Below are 19253 nucleotides of genomic sequence, written 5' to 3' on the forward strand. Positions count from 1 at the left end.
AAAATGAACAACTTCATTTTACCCAGAAACCACAGTCAAACACACGTTAGAGAATGTATTTGCAGTCTTACAAAAAAATGTGAACTGACTTTTAAGGCACATATTTTCAGTGTTGGCCATGACACATGCATATCTATTATGTCATTCCTTCTCTAACTGATAAATTATATACATACTTTAAATACTTATACTACAGTTAGAGTGTGAGTCAAGGACTTGTCAGGGCTGCATTCTTGTGATTTACAGAGAAGAGCAATTACAAAGCATATTAAGATGAAATGGCACTTTATGGTTTTCAACTGCAATAACTCAAAGTAGCAGATAGTGATACTTTTGTGATAATAATACCACTTAGATTGAGTTGTATAGCTTTCCATTGAGTTGACCTCAGACTAGGCATGGGATAACCGGTTTCAAGGTTTACCGCAGTTTGGAAAAGTCAAGGATTTAAAACCACCAAAGTTTTATGTTATACCTTTCCTAAGATATATATGTAAGTTTCTTTGTTCTGTTTTTTTTTTTTTTTTTACATATTTTTCACAACTATTTTTAGTGTTTTAGGATAACTGTATCCAGCAGAAAAGGAACCTCTACATTACAAGCTACTGGTCCAAAATATTTTAAATGTTTCTTAAAAAGATATATATATATTGTGTTTAATGCGTGAAAAAAGTAGTTGTTTTTACCCAGACATTTAAAAAGAACTTATTTTGGTAATCACAGTAATAATTACAATACCATGATACCGTGAAATTGTGATATTTTTAACCAAGGTTATCATACCGTCGGAATCTTATACCGGCCCATGCCTACCTCAGACCAATGTTTTCATTTCGTCTTTATCTCTACAAACAAGTCTTTGGGGAAGAGTTATAGACAACAATATGAGAAACATGGGTTTGGTTCCATGAAAGGCTTCTTCTCTGTATTTTTTGGACCCATATAGAGAAAAGTTTGGCAAATTTTGGCAGGAGTACCCATATCGTTTTTGATGCTTTCTCCACAATTAAGTACTATTTCATTGTCTGTGATTCTTCCTATAGTAAAGTCATCTAGTGTGAAACATTTTTTTTTTTTTATTTTATTTTATTGGATTGCACCTGTAAATTAGCATTTTCAATGGATATCTTTCTTTATTTCTTTAATAATTTTACATAAGCTACAGCCTACAGCCAATAAAAAAACATCATAAAATTTAAAGCAAAGTTCAGGTGGTACTCACTAGACCAGGGTTTCCCAAACTTTCCAGCCTGCGTCACCAAAATAACAATGCTAGTGACTCGCAACCCCCAATGTTCTCTGAGGTGATTATAAATATATAAACCTTGCACACAACGACGCACGCATACCAATAGGCCCAAGTCTATTCATTGTTTAACTTTGGAGAACGCCACTCAGAGACCATCCTCTGTCCAGTTGTGGCCTGTATTTATTTTTAATGTATGTGAGTGCCGTAAAGGTGTCAAAGTTTAACCTGGTGCCATAAAATCAATTTGCTGCATCTGATGCTATTGCTGTGTCTTTAATATAACATAATCACCCCAGGGGTCACAAAAAATAAAAATAAATCTAAAGACTGATGGCTTTTTATTTGCATGTTGTTTTTTTAATGTTTATTATTACCATGTTAACAATGTTACAATTAACTACTATTTTGTTCTTCAGTAGGTTATGGATAAAATATATGGTAATTCTAATAGTTTAATAAAATGAATTTGATTTTTGGAAATCGCCAAGAGACCCTCCTTATTGTCCCACGACCCCTCGGAGGGTCCCGATCCCGACTTTGGGAACCACTGCACTAGTCAAATACCCTATATAAAAACCAAATAAAAACCTCAGAATGTAAGAATGCAACCAAGTTTTTTAACAAGGTTTGAGACGGTGTTTAGATTTCTGTTGTAAAAGTTCATTGATTCATTTTCTTTTAGAAAAAAGAAGTCCCTTTATTTATCTGGGATTGCCACAGTGGAATGAACCGGCAACTATTCCAGCATATGTTTTACGCAGCGCATGCCCTTCAAGCTGCAACCCATCACTGGGAAACATACACACTCATTCACACACATACACTACAGACAATTTAGTCTACCCAATTCACCCATACCGCATGTCTTTGTACTTGTGGGGGAAACTGGAGCACCCGGAGGAAACCGACGCCAACACAGGGAAAACATGCAAACTCCACATAGAAACGCCAACTGACTATGCCGAGGCTCAAACCAGCAACTTTCTTGCTGTGAGGCGAATGTGCTACCCACTGCGCCACTGTGCAGCCTTGTTTTACAAATATATGTAATTAATACATTTTTAATGAGTAATATAATACCTCATTTGTATATTTAACCTAAACATAAACATGTAATATAAAGCAGTTGTTTTCATTTTCTCTGATTAATCACATGGGAAAGTGTGATTTGATTTTTTTTTAGTTCATTTTCACCCTATCCAGTGGTGTCTGAATGAAAACATACTGTAGTTCATACAATATTTTAGGCTTTTAAAACAATTGTGTTCAATAGCAGAATTTGAGAAGACGAAATATATTACACATGACGAAATTGGCTTTAAAATCAAACCATTAAATGTTACCAGATGCTGAACATTCTTAGGAACAAATCTGAATGGAACAAACGATTTGAAATTATTTAAAGAGACAGTTCATCAAATATATATATATATATATATATATATATATATATATATATATATATATATATATATATATATATATATATATATATATATATATATATATATTGATCACAAAATAAAGAATGCTGGAAACCTGTAACCGTTGACTGGAAGTCACTGTGGAAGTGGAAGTCACTGGTTACAGGTTTTCAGTTTGTTTTGGGGTGAACTATCTCTTTAAATCAGAACATAATAACTTAATCATTGTTTCTAATTAAATAGTCAGATGTGCTGTATAAATGACCATTAATTGTATCTCACCAGAAGTGGTTACTTTACATTGTGCAAATGATTTAATCAAGCTTCTTTTGACTGGCACATGAAGGTGAAAACTGTCTCATCACCTCTTGAGAATCAGCCTGAGATTAAAATATGTCATCATAATGTAATCCAAAAAATATATATATAAATAAATTCTCAGTAGATGGGGGTGGCTACTCAATGGCTCATCCTTTAAGATCTTATTTAATCTGTTCAAGTTCATTAAGATGAAGGGTAAGAGGAAAAGACATGGATTTAAGTCGCCGGGGAAAAGAGGGGGTGTGGGATCTCAAAGGAAGCCGATCCCTCATCACGCTCGTGCAAAGACACACATAATTACTTAAGCTTTAACCGTTTTAAAGACACTTTTTGCCTAATGTCCAGAAATAACCATCCGTGGGCAGGGGAAGCAGGTCAATGCAAACACTTTCTGGTTTGCTTTTTAAATAGTGCCGTGTGATTCGGCTCAAAATCTATGCTGGATGAATCACATTGTGGCAGGCGAGATCACGCATGCGAATGTGCATGATAAGTATGATGTGAGTTGTCAAAGCGTATTATGCGATGTGCTGGAAATTGGACAGCTTGAATAGCAGCAAACAGGATGCGTATCAGTGTGCATTAAGACCACCAGTATGATTGGTCCTGAAATGAATGGCTGTTCTGTGTCCATGGAGAGTGTCCAACAAAAACGCAGAGGTTTTATTATTCCTGGGATTTGTCAAGATAACGCTGAAATAGCTTTTTGTGAAAATGTGTAATCTCTCAACGTCCTGATAATCCATTAGTATGATGGCACACATCCATCCAATGATAATTGTCTTTGAATATGTTGAGGAAGCCACAAAGTTTCTTCAATCTTTGCGGTTTGATAATCCCACTAAACCATGACTCATTCTTGGGCAATATTTAATATGAATAAAAACATTTTGAGGGATTTAACTTATGATTTTTACTCTTATTCTGATCTAGGTCCATGTAAACATGCAGATAGAGTTCATTTTCAGTACTTTTTTTAAGTTGGTAGGATCACTTCCTCATCAAACACTGTTTAAAGTTCTTTTATTGAATTTCCATGTGTCAATCAATATTAAAAGACAATTAAAGCTGCAAGCAGCGATGAAAGGGACCTCGCACCCGGGCTCACTGCCTCCCATTGGCCTTAGGATAGAATAGAATAGAAATCTTTATTGTCCACACGTGTAGAAATTCATTTTTGGCCTCCCGAACATCACAAATACAAAAACACAAATACAGAGCATGAACACAAAGCTTCCTACACCACAGATTACCAACCCACCACCCTAGACCTACAATCTACTTCATGGTCATTTATTCAGTATGGTAATAGGAGACGGTATAAAAGATTTCTTAAAAATATTTGTTTTTGCTGTGGGTACTCTGTATCGTCTACCAGAAGGAAGCTTTTCAAATTCATAATAAAGTGAGTTGAGTCCTGAACTATCTGTGAGGCTTGCCGTCTGGTCTGGTTTATATACAGTTCCACAAGCTGCTTCTGAGGGTCCATTATGATCTTACTAGCCATATTAACAATCTTTGCAAGTTTATACTTTCTTCTAGCTCCAAGATTTCTGTACCCGCAAGAAATATTATAGGAGATAATACTTTCAACCAGACTAGTATAAACCTTCCTCAGAATACCCTTACTATCATTAAAACTATTTAATTTCCTTAAAAGAAAGAGTCTCTGTGTTGCTCTTCTTATAGATATAGTATGCATGTTCACCAAAATTTAAGCTACTATCTAAAATAATTCCCAAATACTTATAACTGTTTACAAAAGGATGACAGAGAACAGCGGACAACAATAATTTAAGCTGATATATATATATATATATATATATATATATATATATATATATATATATATATATATATATATATATATATATATATATATATATATATATATATATATATATATATATATATATATATATGCGCACACACACAATATATATATATATATATATATATATATATATATATATATATATATATATATATATATATATATATATATGCAATATAAATATAAAAAACCTGTGAAAATCAGTGATTTATGCCAAACTTTCTTCTGTCAGCAGGTAGCGCTATGACTGTGACTAAATATTGGCATGTAGATGTCTTCAGGAGAGGAATCTCATTGAACATGTGAATTTTCAGGCAGATCGTACATTGTGTGACTTGAATAACTTCCTCCTCCATGATGAAACGCTGAACTTTGTCAGTCCACCACGGACACGCTCTTCAACGAAAACGTTAGATCTTCGCAGTTTAATGTCACAAAGGCTTTTGGGTTAGACTGGAACTTGGATTTGATCTGATAAGATTTCTAGGAGGAGTTTGTTTCAATATAATTTCGACATGTAAATTCCTGTTGCCATAGGTGGTGCTATGACTAAAACTGGATATTGGCTTGTAAACATGTTCAGGTCAGGACTTTTATTAAAAGTGAGGATTTTGAATCAGATCAGACAATGTATACCTGAGTTATAACAACTACCTGTTTTGTGGCGAAACATCAAAGTTTGCGAGCCTGCCACAAACACACACTTCGACGAAAACTCTAGATCATCGTCAAGGCCTTTAGATGACAATACCCGATTTTGGTGTTGATCTCATAAAATTCCAAGGAGGAGTTCATTAAAATACAACGCCTGGAAATGACAAAGATGGCACATTTTCGGCAGAGGATGTTAAAAATATCTGACTTCCTGTTGAGTTGGAGATTTCGCTCCAAGAGACTTTTTTGTTGGTATTGGCATGCCTAATGTGTGTGCATGAAACATAGCTCAGGGGCCAGTCCATCAAAAGTGCATAAGTGGCGCTGTCGATTCTTTTTGCCACACCCAGTTCCAAAACCTATTACATTTTATAGGATGTTTAGGCCCTCAAAATCACAATTCATTCGAAAACAAGAACAAGAAGAATAATAATAATTCCAATAGGGATAATTCCATTATGGTTCTCGGTCTCTAATAATTGTAAAAAAAATACCAGAAACCTTCTCCTCTTATCTGCAATTTAAGCATTCGTACATCTGGTTTTGTTTTCAATTTATTCAGCATCATTTATTAACATTGAAAACTCAAGGAGGGACAAGCAGACAAGTTTCATTTTGTTGCTTTTATGTTGTAAAAAAGCAAAGTAAGGTACCGTGTTGAACATTTGCAGCCTGATATGACAGTATAAAGGTGGTTTATAGAAGTACAACATGATCCATGCCAGAATATGGAAAAGATATTGCTTGTAATTAAATGCACTTCATTGCAGTAGTAAAGCAATGCAGTTTGGTGGATAAATTAATTAGGATACATAGAACCTGTTATGGTATATGAATGTCTAAAATAGCATTTTTAGAACGCACCATTTTGCTCACATTTCCTAAGATATGCACATTATGGTGAGTTCAGACTAGACAATATCAGCCAGATTTCGGTGTCATGGTGATTCATACACAGCAATGAGCATTCAGACACAAAAATCCATCATTTTATCTCATAGTGGATCGCAGCCGAGCCAGCACCATGAAGAATCAAGTACTCTGACATGCTTCTCGTCCATGAAATGGTATGAATTTAGGAGCCCAAACCACATAATCTCACACAGAGACCATCATAACAAAGAACAAAAAGGCTGTGTGTAGTCTGAACCTGACATTATAAAGATGCTACAGTGAGCTGTAAAGTTCACGCTTGATAGAAATATCGTCGTCATTTAAACCCAAACCTGTGTGACTGACTTTTTTCTGTAAAAGATTATATATATATATATATATATATATATATATATATATATATATATATATATATATATATATATATATATATATATATATATATATATATATATATATATATATATATAAATATATATATAAATACATACATATATATATACACATATATATATATATATATATATATAAATACATACATACGTACATACACATATATATGTATATACGTACGTATATACATATACATATACATATACATATAGTTGTCTGTACACGGGCAATGCAATCCACGTCATTCCATTTGTTTTGGAAACCACTATGATTTTACAACCAAACAGTCACAGAAGTGTGTGAGAGCAAGTAAAATGGTGATTTTCATTTTTAGATGAATTAATCTTTGCATGCTCACATTACAGTACATTTGAGAATCATAAGTTAAGGGAACTAAAATGCATTTGTTTTTAACATCCAATATTGGACACACACTTTTGTTCATATCACACTGTCCATCTGATCCCTTAAATCCATTATTTTGTTGCTATACTCGAGTACATTACTTTGCAAAAACATTATTTGGCATGTGCTCCAGAAAAACCATTAGAAAATAATTCAACCTAAAATAACAACATGATAAAGATCTTTAAATGACACTGATTATGTTAACAGGTACACCCATAATGTGATTATTTCCAATAATCAGAGTAAGGACGTCATTGCGGTAATGTTTACATAACACTGTATGAACAAAGCTTTTCTACACAAATGATGAACTCTGGGTTACTGGCTACACGTTTCTATGGGTGTGTTGGAAGATTATATTGTGTTGAGAGAATTAAAGGATTCGAAGTGGAGAGAAAGGTTCATAATAATGTCACAGAGTTAATCCATGAAGTTGCAAGAACAAAACTCATAATCATAATCAAGCAAACGCTTTGGTCAGAGTGGTAATAACACAATTAAGGTGTTTGCATGCATGTTTACTTATTTTGTCAGATTAAAATCAGCATAAGCTACAAATTTAAATGTGATTATAGTTACTGAGATTATGAGCTTAAAGGGATATTCATCCAAAAAAAATTATGTTTACTCTGTGCCAAGCCTTTATGACTTTCTTTTTTCTGTTGAGCACAAAAGAATATTTTAAAAGTAGCTATTGACAGCATTGACATTCTTTCGTGTTTTTACAGAAGAAACAATCTTAAAATCACATTGAAATCACTTGAGTGTGACTAAATAGTAAATAAATTTTCACTTTGGGGTGATCTATGCCTGTAATTGCATCAGTTTGAACAAAGTATTATGCGTACATGGCAATCACAATAGTGCCAAAATTCCATTATAATTACTTTATATGAATAATCCCATAGAAATATGTGGCGTATACTGACTTTAATCGTAATAAACAAATCCATGTTGAATGAAATCCATGACATTTGAAATTTTTCACTTTCAAGTGGCTAAACACAACTCGCTGTGCAGTCTTCTCTATATCTTCCTCCAGAGATGATGACTGCGACATTATGATGTTCATCATTATTAAATAAGGAATTTTGACACTATTGCGATTAAACATTACTTCGTGTAAATAGTACTATCAAAGTACGTTCAGTATGAGATAATAGAAAAGTATGATTATTCCACATAAAGAATGGGTATATGCTATTACATAATGCATTCTAGGCATTTAGGACAAGGGAATTTGATTCCCCTTGATCTCTGTTGATTTATTGTATCATATATACAGTACACTCATCAGCAATAAACTGTACACATAACAAAGAAAATCATACATTTTCTTTTCAGCTTAGTCCCTTTATTAATCCGGGGTTGCCACAGCAGAATGAACCGCCTACTTATACAGCATATGTTTTACGCAGCGGATGCCCTTCCAGCTGCAACCCATCTCTGGAAAACATCCATACACACACATTCATGCTCAGCTCATACACTACGGACAATTTAGCCTACCCAATTCACCTGTACCGCATGTCTTTGGACTGTGGGGGAACCGGAGCACCTGGAGGAAACCCACGCGAACGCGGGGAGAACATGCAAACTCCACACAGAAAGGCCAACTGACCCAGTCGAGGCTCGAACCAGTGACCTCCTTGCTGTGAGTGACAGCACTAACTACTGCACCACCGCGTCACCACAAAGAAAATAATTTATGGAAATGTTTTCTTGTGGCAGTTTGTTTATACTTACGAATAAACTGTTTTTATTGTAGTTTAGCATTTATTTGATCTGCTGCCTCTGCGTTTTGGCTCGACTTCTCTAGTTCCACTTCAGCGTTGGATACAGAATCTTATGGAATGTTTGTTTTCAGCTTCTCAGACAGTCAAATAGCCTTTATAAAGTTATCTACATGTTTGTCCATTTTATTATGAGTGCATTTAATGTTTTTCAGAACGTATTACTGTAAAATGGTCAGCTTTTTCTGTGGTGATTTGCACTAGTTTGTATTGTGCGCTCTTGCATGTTCACAAACATGGCGGAACACAACTCACTATGACACAGACTCCCATTCTATATGCCATGACATTTAAATAAGTGGGCTTGTCTAACTCATCTGTATGTGTGTGTGAGATTGAATAAGGTCCTCAATCTGAGGTAAACTTTTGCCTATGATTTAGATGAACTGTTTTGCATTACTGATGTGAAACTGTGTACGTAAATACAATAAAAATCTGTGTAAAATAGCATCACTTAGTAAGTTAAACAGTAAGTTACTTGTGTTGCGCCACTGATTCTGTCAACTAACAGCCTCATCCAGGTCCTACTGCCCGTCCGGTAGCATGACTGATTCACATGGGGCTCTGTAAACTTTAGACTAGGAAAATGAAAGAGTAAAATACACAAATAACATGGCGTTATGTCATAAATGGTCAGATTTTATAAAAAAAGGGATTGACATCGTGTGACATCAACCATACAATTTATAGTTCACTGTCTTCTATATTCTTTCTTTTCTTTATAATATAATGCTCCCAAATAGCCTGGCATTAAGTCCTAGTGCCCTTCAGAAATTATTTCAGGGGCTGCTGTGTTATACTAAGAAAAAATAAAGCGGAATAAAGTTATCTAGGAGCAAATCATCAATTGGGGTCATAAAAATATGAAGATTTTAATTTATTGTGAGAAGCTAACACTTATGGGGAATAAGAATTTTAAACCTAAACTGAAAATGAACATTTCACAATAACAGAAAAAAAGCCAATAGCAATTTAGCCAAAAGGAGTTTGAAAAATGTGCAAAAATACAATATTCCAAGGTCCAAAATAAAAAAGCAATTTTAATTTGTGAAGTATTGAAATTTATTTATCATTTTTATTTTTACGGATTTTCTGGAATAACTATCGATTTAAATAGCTATACTGTGAAATATATTGTTACTGTGAAATAAAATTACTCATCCCAGGAAATAGTTTTTTGGTTATACTGCCCACCCCTAATTCTAATGAGTAAAGTAGCATTGAACTGAATAGCATTGAACTGTAAACATGGCTGTAAACGAAGCATGTAAACACCTTTTTACTTTATTACCACTAGTTGGCCAAAATAAGCTAAAGTCTGTGACCACAACTCACTGTAAAGTCTCTGCACTACATTACCAGAGACCGTGCAAAGAGAGCAGTTCAACATAGACAAAATCAGTTACATGTCCATCACATCACCAGATACGCACAGTAGATGTAACACATCTAATTTCCAGCCCAGGTCTATCGGAAATACATGCCTCAGCCTACATTTTTTGCAAAACATAATATACGTTGCTCTGTGAACGTTTGGTTGCATGTTACACATGGCAAATCCACTAGAGGGTGCTGTCTACATTTCTGCCAATCTGAAATATGTTGATTAGGGTATGTTTTGTTGTACATTTCAAATACACATACAGTACTTCCTGACCCAAACTCAAGTGTTTTCAAATCAAATGTAAAAGAAAAGTGCACTGCAACCACATAGTAACTTGACTTTTAAATAGATTTATCTCTTTTGTGGAATCGCTCTTCACCATACTCAAACCCGAGCACTGCCTCACAAGTACAACACCATTTAAAGTGAGCTACAGAGAAAATTGACCAGAAAAATGGTTGTTGTTATACCTTGTAGCATTCATTATAAATAGAAACTGTAGACAAATTACATTTTTGAGGCTTCACAAAAATATAAACTAAGGCACGTATTTCCAATGAGAATTTGTTGCTAATTTCATCATTTCTGCTGAACAGTTTGTGAATAATAATAATACAGTTTGTTGGTAAATAACACTTAATGAATAATCATAATACTGTCAACTGCATGTAAAATGAGAGTGAATAGGTTTGCTTTTGTCATGCTTACAGCTTACTGCAATTATGTCCTTACTCTGATCCAAAATCATTGCATTATTTGTGCATATGTAGAGTAAATGAAGTCATGGTCAAGCACTTATTAGGATTAAGAACTATCAATCTTCTCACTTGGCACCTTCGTATGCGACAGTACTGTATGTGCATTGGTTTTGTAGAATTAATGATATCCTGTAAAAACGTACTGTATATAATGATGTCCTGACCAACTGTACTGTATATAAAACAAAAAGGCTCTGTAAACTCTGAGAAGAAGCAAGATATTGAAATGTACCTTCTTGTAAAAGCAACCGGTACAAGAAATACACACACCTGTATTCAGATTATAAATATCGCTTATAAATAGTTTATTCTGGAAGCAGCTGAAATGTTGATTTGGTTTTGGGTTCACAGTGTCCTTTTGCGTGATTTCATACAGAATCTACTTTGACTTGGTTGTTGTTTGTCATTAAAGGGGATGGCTTGCTTTTGATTCGTTCTACAGCGTCATTTGAGCTCTCAGGGAAGAACATCCTCGCAGTGCAGAGGGAGATGATAATTTTCTTGTACTCTCTTCTGAAGTTCTGGTTCAGCAGTCCGTAGACTATGGCATTAAGGCAGCTGTTGAAATAGGCCATAAAATAACTGGATACAAAAAACCACTCCGGGATAAGAGGCGCAACACGGTCTGGGTTAATAGCGACTGCCAGGCCGATGAAATTGAGAGGAGCCCAGCATACAGCAAAAAGGACAAACACCACAAACATGGTGACAAAGTTCCTTATGTCATGCGGCGTAAGCTTAGGCCGGAATTCAGGCTTGACACGTCTTCTCACTTGGATCACCAAGATCCAGATGCGCAAGTAGCAGTATGTCACAATCATGATTGGAAGGATGAAATGAAAGAAAACCACTGCGATTGTGTACGCAGAGCTGGCCGACTGCGCAAACGTACACGAGTAGACCCTGGGGTCGTACTGCAGGGAGCCCACATAAAAGTTTGGCACTATTGCGACTACGGTCAGGATCCAGATGAGAAGGACGTAGCATAGAGAGTTCTTGTCGCTGTATAACTTGTCATACTTGAGGCTGTGACAGATGTAGCAGTAGCGGTTGATGGCGATGCCGGTGATGTTAAAAATAGATCCAATCACGCTCAGTCCCATCAGGAATCCACTGATCTGGCAGTGGACAAATCCCAGATTCCATCCATTGTGGATAATGGAGACCAGGACGAGAGGATAAGGATAGATGGCCACAACAAGGTCAGCTACGGCCAGACTCACCACAAATATGTTCCCTGCAAAACAATGACAGTTGGAAAATAAGATAAAGGCAAATAAAACAATTGCAGGCACTGTAAAATTATGTTTTTTAAAGAAAAGCAATTTTATTAATTTCCATAATCCAATTTATTAGGTTACTGAATAGCACGAGGCCAAATTCAATATTGTGGCAGACCTTTAAAAATCTGTATTACAAATATGTCTACCATCTCACGTTGATTCTCGTTGATTTCTAAAATAAAGTTTTGATGTTTTATAGCTGTTCTTTTCAGGATGGGTGTATGTTTTTGCAGCGTGACCTTTATTGCATCTAATTAAATCATACCTTTCCTAAGTCCATCAGCTGCTTTCACTATTAAAGGATTTGAATTGCATCTGTTATTGTCACATGATACTTCACTCTGCATTGAAGACCCTTTAGAATGTTTGGGCCTTGTGTTATTTGAGACACTACCTGATGAAACAAAACTAATGGAGCCACAGTTTTGAAATATCAAAGTTTGTTCAAAGTAGTAATGTCAAATTATAATTTCAGCTTTTATATTTTTTTCTTTTTATGAGTTTTATCTTGAACACTTACAGCAAATGCCTACAGATTTAGCAGGCATACAAAATTATAGATTTTTATTTTATGCCAAAAATCATTAAAATATTCAGTAAAGATAAAGATCATGTATCAAACAGTGGTGGAAAGAGTACTGAAAAATGTGTAAAAAGCACCATTACTTGCCCAAATATGTAGTGCAAGTAGAGTAAAAGTTTTTTAAAATCTAAATATTGCTCAAAGTATGAGTAAAATGTAGCCCTTTTTAAAGTACTCAAGAGTAGTGAGTAGTGAGTATTACACTGTGAAAGGTTGTAGAGTTAGCATGCATTTAGTTTTTGTTTAAGGATATTTCAGTCATCATACAGTAGATACCCGTCATCTTCATATCAGTGACATGCATCTAAACAGTCTCTGGGTCAATGCGTGTAAAGATTTTGGACATTTTATTGGACACTTTTAATGCTTCCAAATAGTTGCATTTTTAAAATGCCCGTTTTCTTAAGGTTGTTCTAAATGATGTCATTTACTTTCTGTGTGTGATGTGATTGGACAAGAATCACAGGACTGATTTCATTTTCTACTTTAGCCAATCCCCATAGACAAGGAAAAATAGTGACTGCAGATCAAAGGAAAATAGCGGAGTACCGATACAGCACTAAAAATGTACTCGGGGAAAGTAAAAGTTACAATTCCTAAGAAAAAACACTCAAATAATGTAATTTGAGTATTTGTAATTTGTTACTTTACACCACTGGCATCAAATATGTTAAAACTCAATTTTTTAATTAGTAAAATGCATTGCTAAGCAATTCAGATTAGCAATTAGATAGCTTTAAAACGATTTAGCTTTAGTTTTGAAATCTCAGGTTCTAGAACCTCAGATTCCATCAGTTTCAGATGATGTATCGGCCTGACATTGATGTATTTTTCAGTATATATAATTGTGAGTGGTGTGAAGTAACAAATTACAAATAGTCAAACTACTGTAATTGAGTAAATTTTCTCAGAAATTGTAATTTACTAAGTGGTTTTAAGAATGTGCATGTACTTTACCTTGAGTACATTTTTAGTGCTGTATTGGTACTTTTACTACTACTGTACCTTCGTTTATTTATTTTCGTATTTTTATTTAATTTTTTTTCTTCATATTTTTTGGGGAATTAGAAAAAAAACTCCTGCAATTCCTGTCCAATCAAATCGCACATAAAAGGTGAATCGCATACTAATGAACTACCTTAAGACATGCAGCAAACTGTTTGGAAGCATTAAAAGTGTCCAAGAATATGTCCAAAATCTTTACACCCATTGACCCAGAGACCATTTAGATGCATGTCACTGATGAGAAAATGACGGATGTTTACTGTATGATGAAATGGTCTTAAACACCCAGCAAGCACAAGACGTCGAACTGGCATCAGATTGATATTGTACTCTAATGCCTTGGGGACGTTGCATTTTGTTTGTAAATCATGTTGACTTCAGAACCCAATGTTCAAACTAAAATCAACCAAATATCAACATCTAATGATGTTACAGCTTGATGTTGTGTAGACGTTACCACTATGACATCTATTGGATGTTGGATTTTGGTTGCCATACCAGACAAATAAATGTCAGTATGACCAGGATTAAGATGTTGGCTTGACATTGGATTTTGGTCATTTTCTAACACAACCTAAAATCAACCAAATATCAACATCATTTGACATTGTTATTAGATAAACCAAAATAAAGTTGTCCTTAGACACTGGCTAGACAATGAATTTTGGTCACCTGACATCACGATCTAAATCTAACCTAATTTTAACATCTTATGATGTTGTGTTTCTGCTGGGCAATAACTAAATGCACTACAGAATGTTACGTTTGCACAAATCCGCATCAACAAATTACATGTAAATGCTTCAGCTTTTTGCAGCATAATACTCACTACTCACTACTCTGGAGTACTTTTAAAAGGGCTATTTTTTACTTTAAGTAATATTTACAAGAGATACTTTTACTGTACTTGCACTACATTTTTAGATAAGTAATGGTACTTTTACTTAAGTATTGATTTTTCGGTACTCTTTCCACCTCTGATCACCACTTATGATTGGTTTTGCTGTCCTTGGTCACATTTCAGCAAATCAAAGTGTGCTTATTTATACAGTATACTTTAGGTGTAATTGTACTGTATATGATAGTGTAAAATTAAGTGTATTGCAGCATGTATCGGTGGAAAACTTTTTACAAAAAAAAATCCATCTAAAAGCAAAATGAAACTATATGAAAAAATATTAAGAAGCTTGTCTTGACCATTCAACAGCATTTTTCAAAACTTCAAACTTCACTAGTAGTGTATTTTCCTTTGTCATTCTTCACATATTTGATTCTGTCTCTCTTAGAAAGAGCTAAAACACTCAAAATGTGAATGACTAAACCTTTCTTCCCAAAAAAAAAAAAAAAACTGGACTTGTAGGTCAGACGTGGAACACTGCTCTCGCATATTGCCATTTTATCTCATGCACTTGTGTGAACTCGCTGTGCAAATCTTGTAATCCTGAAGGACTGCAAAATAAATACATTCATGATTTAGCAAATTTAGCTCAATGTTAAGAGGAATCATCAGAGCAGAAGATTGTTCCAGAACAGTGACTCAGTGAATTATTCCTGTGACATCTCAGCAGCTTCTCGCTTTTCAACTGTTGTGTTTTTAAAGTTTCATCGAGGACGACTAACAGAAAAAGGGAAAATATAAAGTGAGATCTTGAGAGCCCAGCAGGGACCCTCTAGCTTGGTCCGCAAATCTCTCTGCAAAAGTCAACCGCACTTCATGTGAGATGTCATTATTTTGAGTGCGTAAATGTAACAAGCTGAAGTTTGTCTTCCCTAGAGTTCGCCATGCTTTGAATAATTACAAGTAGAAGGATTTTAACTTTAAGTATACCATTTAAAAAAAAAAAAAAAACTTTGATAACTATCGGATCTGTTGACAGTGACTAGGGAAAATGAACTTTTTTTTTTGGTGCGTCACTGTGTCATGGTAATTGTTAGCTAAAAGATACAATACAATAAGCATACAAATAAGTAGAACATGAAACTATTGGCCACATATGAAACTGTTAGAAACATGGTGGCATTTCTAATAACGTTTTCATGTCACATTTGACAAAAACCATTTGGAAATAAGTTGCACTGTGTCTAAACTGTATTGTTATATTCAGGGTAAAATTAAATTATACTGAACCCATGGTATGGCACATCAATTCTTTCACAGAGGACAATGGTGGCACTAAAAAACAAGTATTCTGAAGCTGAAATGCAGATTTACTCTAAACATAAAAATACAGCACAGACTAATTTTTGCAAACTGTAAATTATATTCCTCTGGGTACATTTTGTTGCACATTTCAGATGACAAATCCACTAGTGGGTGCTGTCGACATTTTTTGCAAATCTGAAATGCATTACTTTTTTTGTTGTGTGTTCCAGATACACGTTTGTCTTGTACATATCCATGAAAAGGCAGGGCTTGTCATGCAGATTACCTAGCGAACCACTTACTAGGACCCAAACAAAAGATTTACCTTTATTTTGCATGGCTTTTATCTGTTTTGTGAACCATGCTTCACCAAACTCAAACCCAAGCACTCTTAATTTCAAGTAGGGCGGCATGATTCTGGCTAAAATGAGAATCACAATTTTTTTTGCTTAAAAATCAAGGTCATGTTTTTCACACAATTCTGTAGATGTAAAATAAAGGTTAATACTAGTAGCCTATTATTATTGTTAATTCTCAGACATGGTAAGACAACAATAATAATATTAGGCCTTTCTGTAGGTCGACTGTCGGTTAAAATGCTAAATTTTGTATAGACTTGGAATGGTGGACTTGAATAGACTTCAAATTTGTCCAGGTCATTAATGCACAGTAAAGTGATGACATCAAAATATGTTTGTTTGAGACAAATGCTCGTCGTTTTTTTTGCTGGTAAAATGAGAAATTTGTCCTTATTAGATTTTCTCTTGCATTATATTCAACATTATATAGGCTAGAGTAGTTATACTGACCCAGTAAACATTTATTTTAATGCACAACATTTTGTGTTCGCTATGAAAGAAAAAACATATCAATGCTTGTTGTAATCAAACTGTAACTCTAAAATGCGATATGATCATTTAAATGATGTTTGCACTTTTGGTTTCACTTTCACTGCCGAGTGTGCTTATGTCATGGCTGCCATCACTTTGAGAAAAAACTGACATACAAATCAAATTTCCAGCACTGCTCTAAAACAATCGCTCAGTGCAAAAAAACTGAATGTTATTTACAGCTTTATTAGCTGTTATTCACAGCCTATGCAGGTTCTGTTCACAAAAGTATACATCATTTGCGAGCACGTGCATCCTCTCAGTAGTAAACAAACAGTGTGTCAGCTCATGTGTGATTATGGGGCTGCAAATACATCATTACATTAAGACCGAAATTACATTTCTGGGTATGTTTCCCTTATAAATACAGTATGTGACACTTTTAACACCATTTGGATGTGTCCATGTTGTTAAGCAAGGTAGGCCTATATAAAATAATGTGAAGACTTGTGCGACCGCCTTTGCTTCTCCTGAACTTGAAAATATAATTGGCTGAATCATAGAGATGCTGGTTTAAGATCATGTGGGGGGTCAAATCGAAATTGTGATATTTTTTAGATTAATCGTGCACCCCTAATTTCAAATACAACAATGTGCAAAGCTACAGAGCAAACTGGTCATGCTAGAAAAGTTGTCCATGTGGAGATACCTTACTGTAAGTGAGGTGAATGTTTTTATTACAAATCATATACATCATCAACATGTTTTGTGGTATTTATTTAGAACTACACAAAAAAATCCTTTGGTCATTGTTAATATGTCCCTTTAAATATCATTAGTGGCAAGAAGGAACAAAAGTTGCTGTCACACTGCCCTGTAGCGTTAATTTTACGTAGAAACTGGCATCAAAAATATGTTGATGTATGATTTTGTGCTTTCACAAAAATCTAGGATGTACTGTAAGAATGTATTTCCAATAAACGTGTGTACTATAAATACACCCATATATGTTGGTGAAATCAGACATTTGACAGCGGATTACCCCTTGCAAAATCAAACAACACATTCAACATTATACTGTATACAGTAGTTTAATATAGTGCTGTCACTGAAACTCCATAAACATTCTTTTTTTTCCTCACAGAGTACATTCACTCTTTTAATGCTGCATGGGGTTTGTTGGATCTTATAAACAAGCCATATACACACTTACTCTCAGTGCTCTTTGTCCTGCTTTCTATTAATGCATTATATAATAAGAATAGACCTTCTAAACATTTTAAATCATAATACTACAAAAACTAGACGTGATATGGTGAAGTCCTGTTTTTGTTTTCTCTTTGAGAAGTGCTGTACATATACACTTCAGATGAATGGCAAACTACGTTCAAATGTAATCAGTGCATCCGAACATACAGCATAGGTTCTGTTTCTATTCAGCAACTCTCATTTAAATGTCTGCCAAATGTGTTTTGTAAGTCTGTCAACTTATAATGTCATTGTTTAACTTAGATTTGGAGTAGACCAAGGGCCATTTTTGTATCCTTCAAACTCCAGGGAATATCTCTTAGATTTCATAGCCATTTTCTCCATTTGTGTTTGGAAGGTGAACAAAAGTCTTATAGGTTTGGACCAATCTTTTTTTAGTTGAATTAATCCTTATAAATAGTAAGCTGAGTCTTGGATGAAGCCTTATTCAGTATGAATAAAGCTTAAATAGCACAATAGTATGTTGCCTTTCACAGGGTAACATAATTATAGTGCCATTTCTTTTTAACGTCAAGCCTAAACTAATTTATTTAAAGCAAAACTGAAACCACCGCCATACACGGCACCTTTTTGTTTGTTTGTACAGATACAGTAATGCAGAATACAGTATTCAAAGAGATCATACTGAATTCATGCACTTGGATCTGTAAAAATGAAAAGATCTCAAATAAATTCAGACCTTTACATAAATCTGAATGCAACACTGATCTACATGTCTCTGAATGCTGAGCCATTCTACAGTAGCGCAAGAGGCAAAGACTCCGATACTGTAGAGTAAAAGCCCTTACAAGCATGTCACTTCTCCCTGGAGAGTTTGTTTGTACCACTAATGGCATATTCGCCGCAGGGCAAACCTTTGGATATGATTTTTCCACACTGCCTCACATACAGTGAGAGAAATTCACGGCCAGATTCACAGGATCCTTTGAGAGCCAGAGGAGTGCAGAGAGAATTTCTCACTCTGTTAACTCTTATACATCCAACTGTTTATGCAACTCCCTTTTTTTCTCCCCTTTCTTTCTGCTATG

General features: G+C 34.7%; 1 protein-coding gene across 1 annotated transcript in view; it reads right to left on the minus strand.

Annotated features, from left to right (window-relative positions):
* Positions 1-10067: 10067 nt before the first annotated feature.
* mtnr1ab (melatonin receptor 1A b) overlaps positions 10068-19253 on the minus strand; it is a 30337-nt gene continuing 21151 nt past the window's right edge. The window contains exon 2 of the mRNA XM_056472203.1: positions 10068-12349. Within this exon, the coding sequence (XP_056328178.1) occupies positions 11481-12349 (869 nt within the window). The 3' untranslated portion in view covers positions 10068-11480. The remainder of the gene's footprint in view (positions 12350-19253) is intronic.

This window comes from Danio aesculapii, chromosome 14 (assembly GCF_903798145.1).
Source record: "Danio aesculapii chromosome 14, fDanAes4.1, whole genome shotgun sequence".
Taxonomy (NCBI): Eukaryota; Metazoa; Chordata; class Actinopteri; order Cypriniformes; family Danionidae; genus Danio; species Danio aesculapii.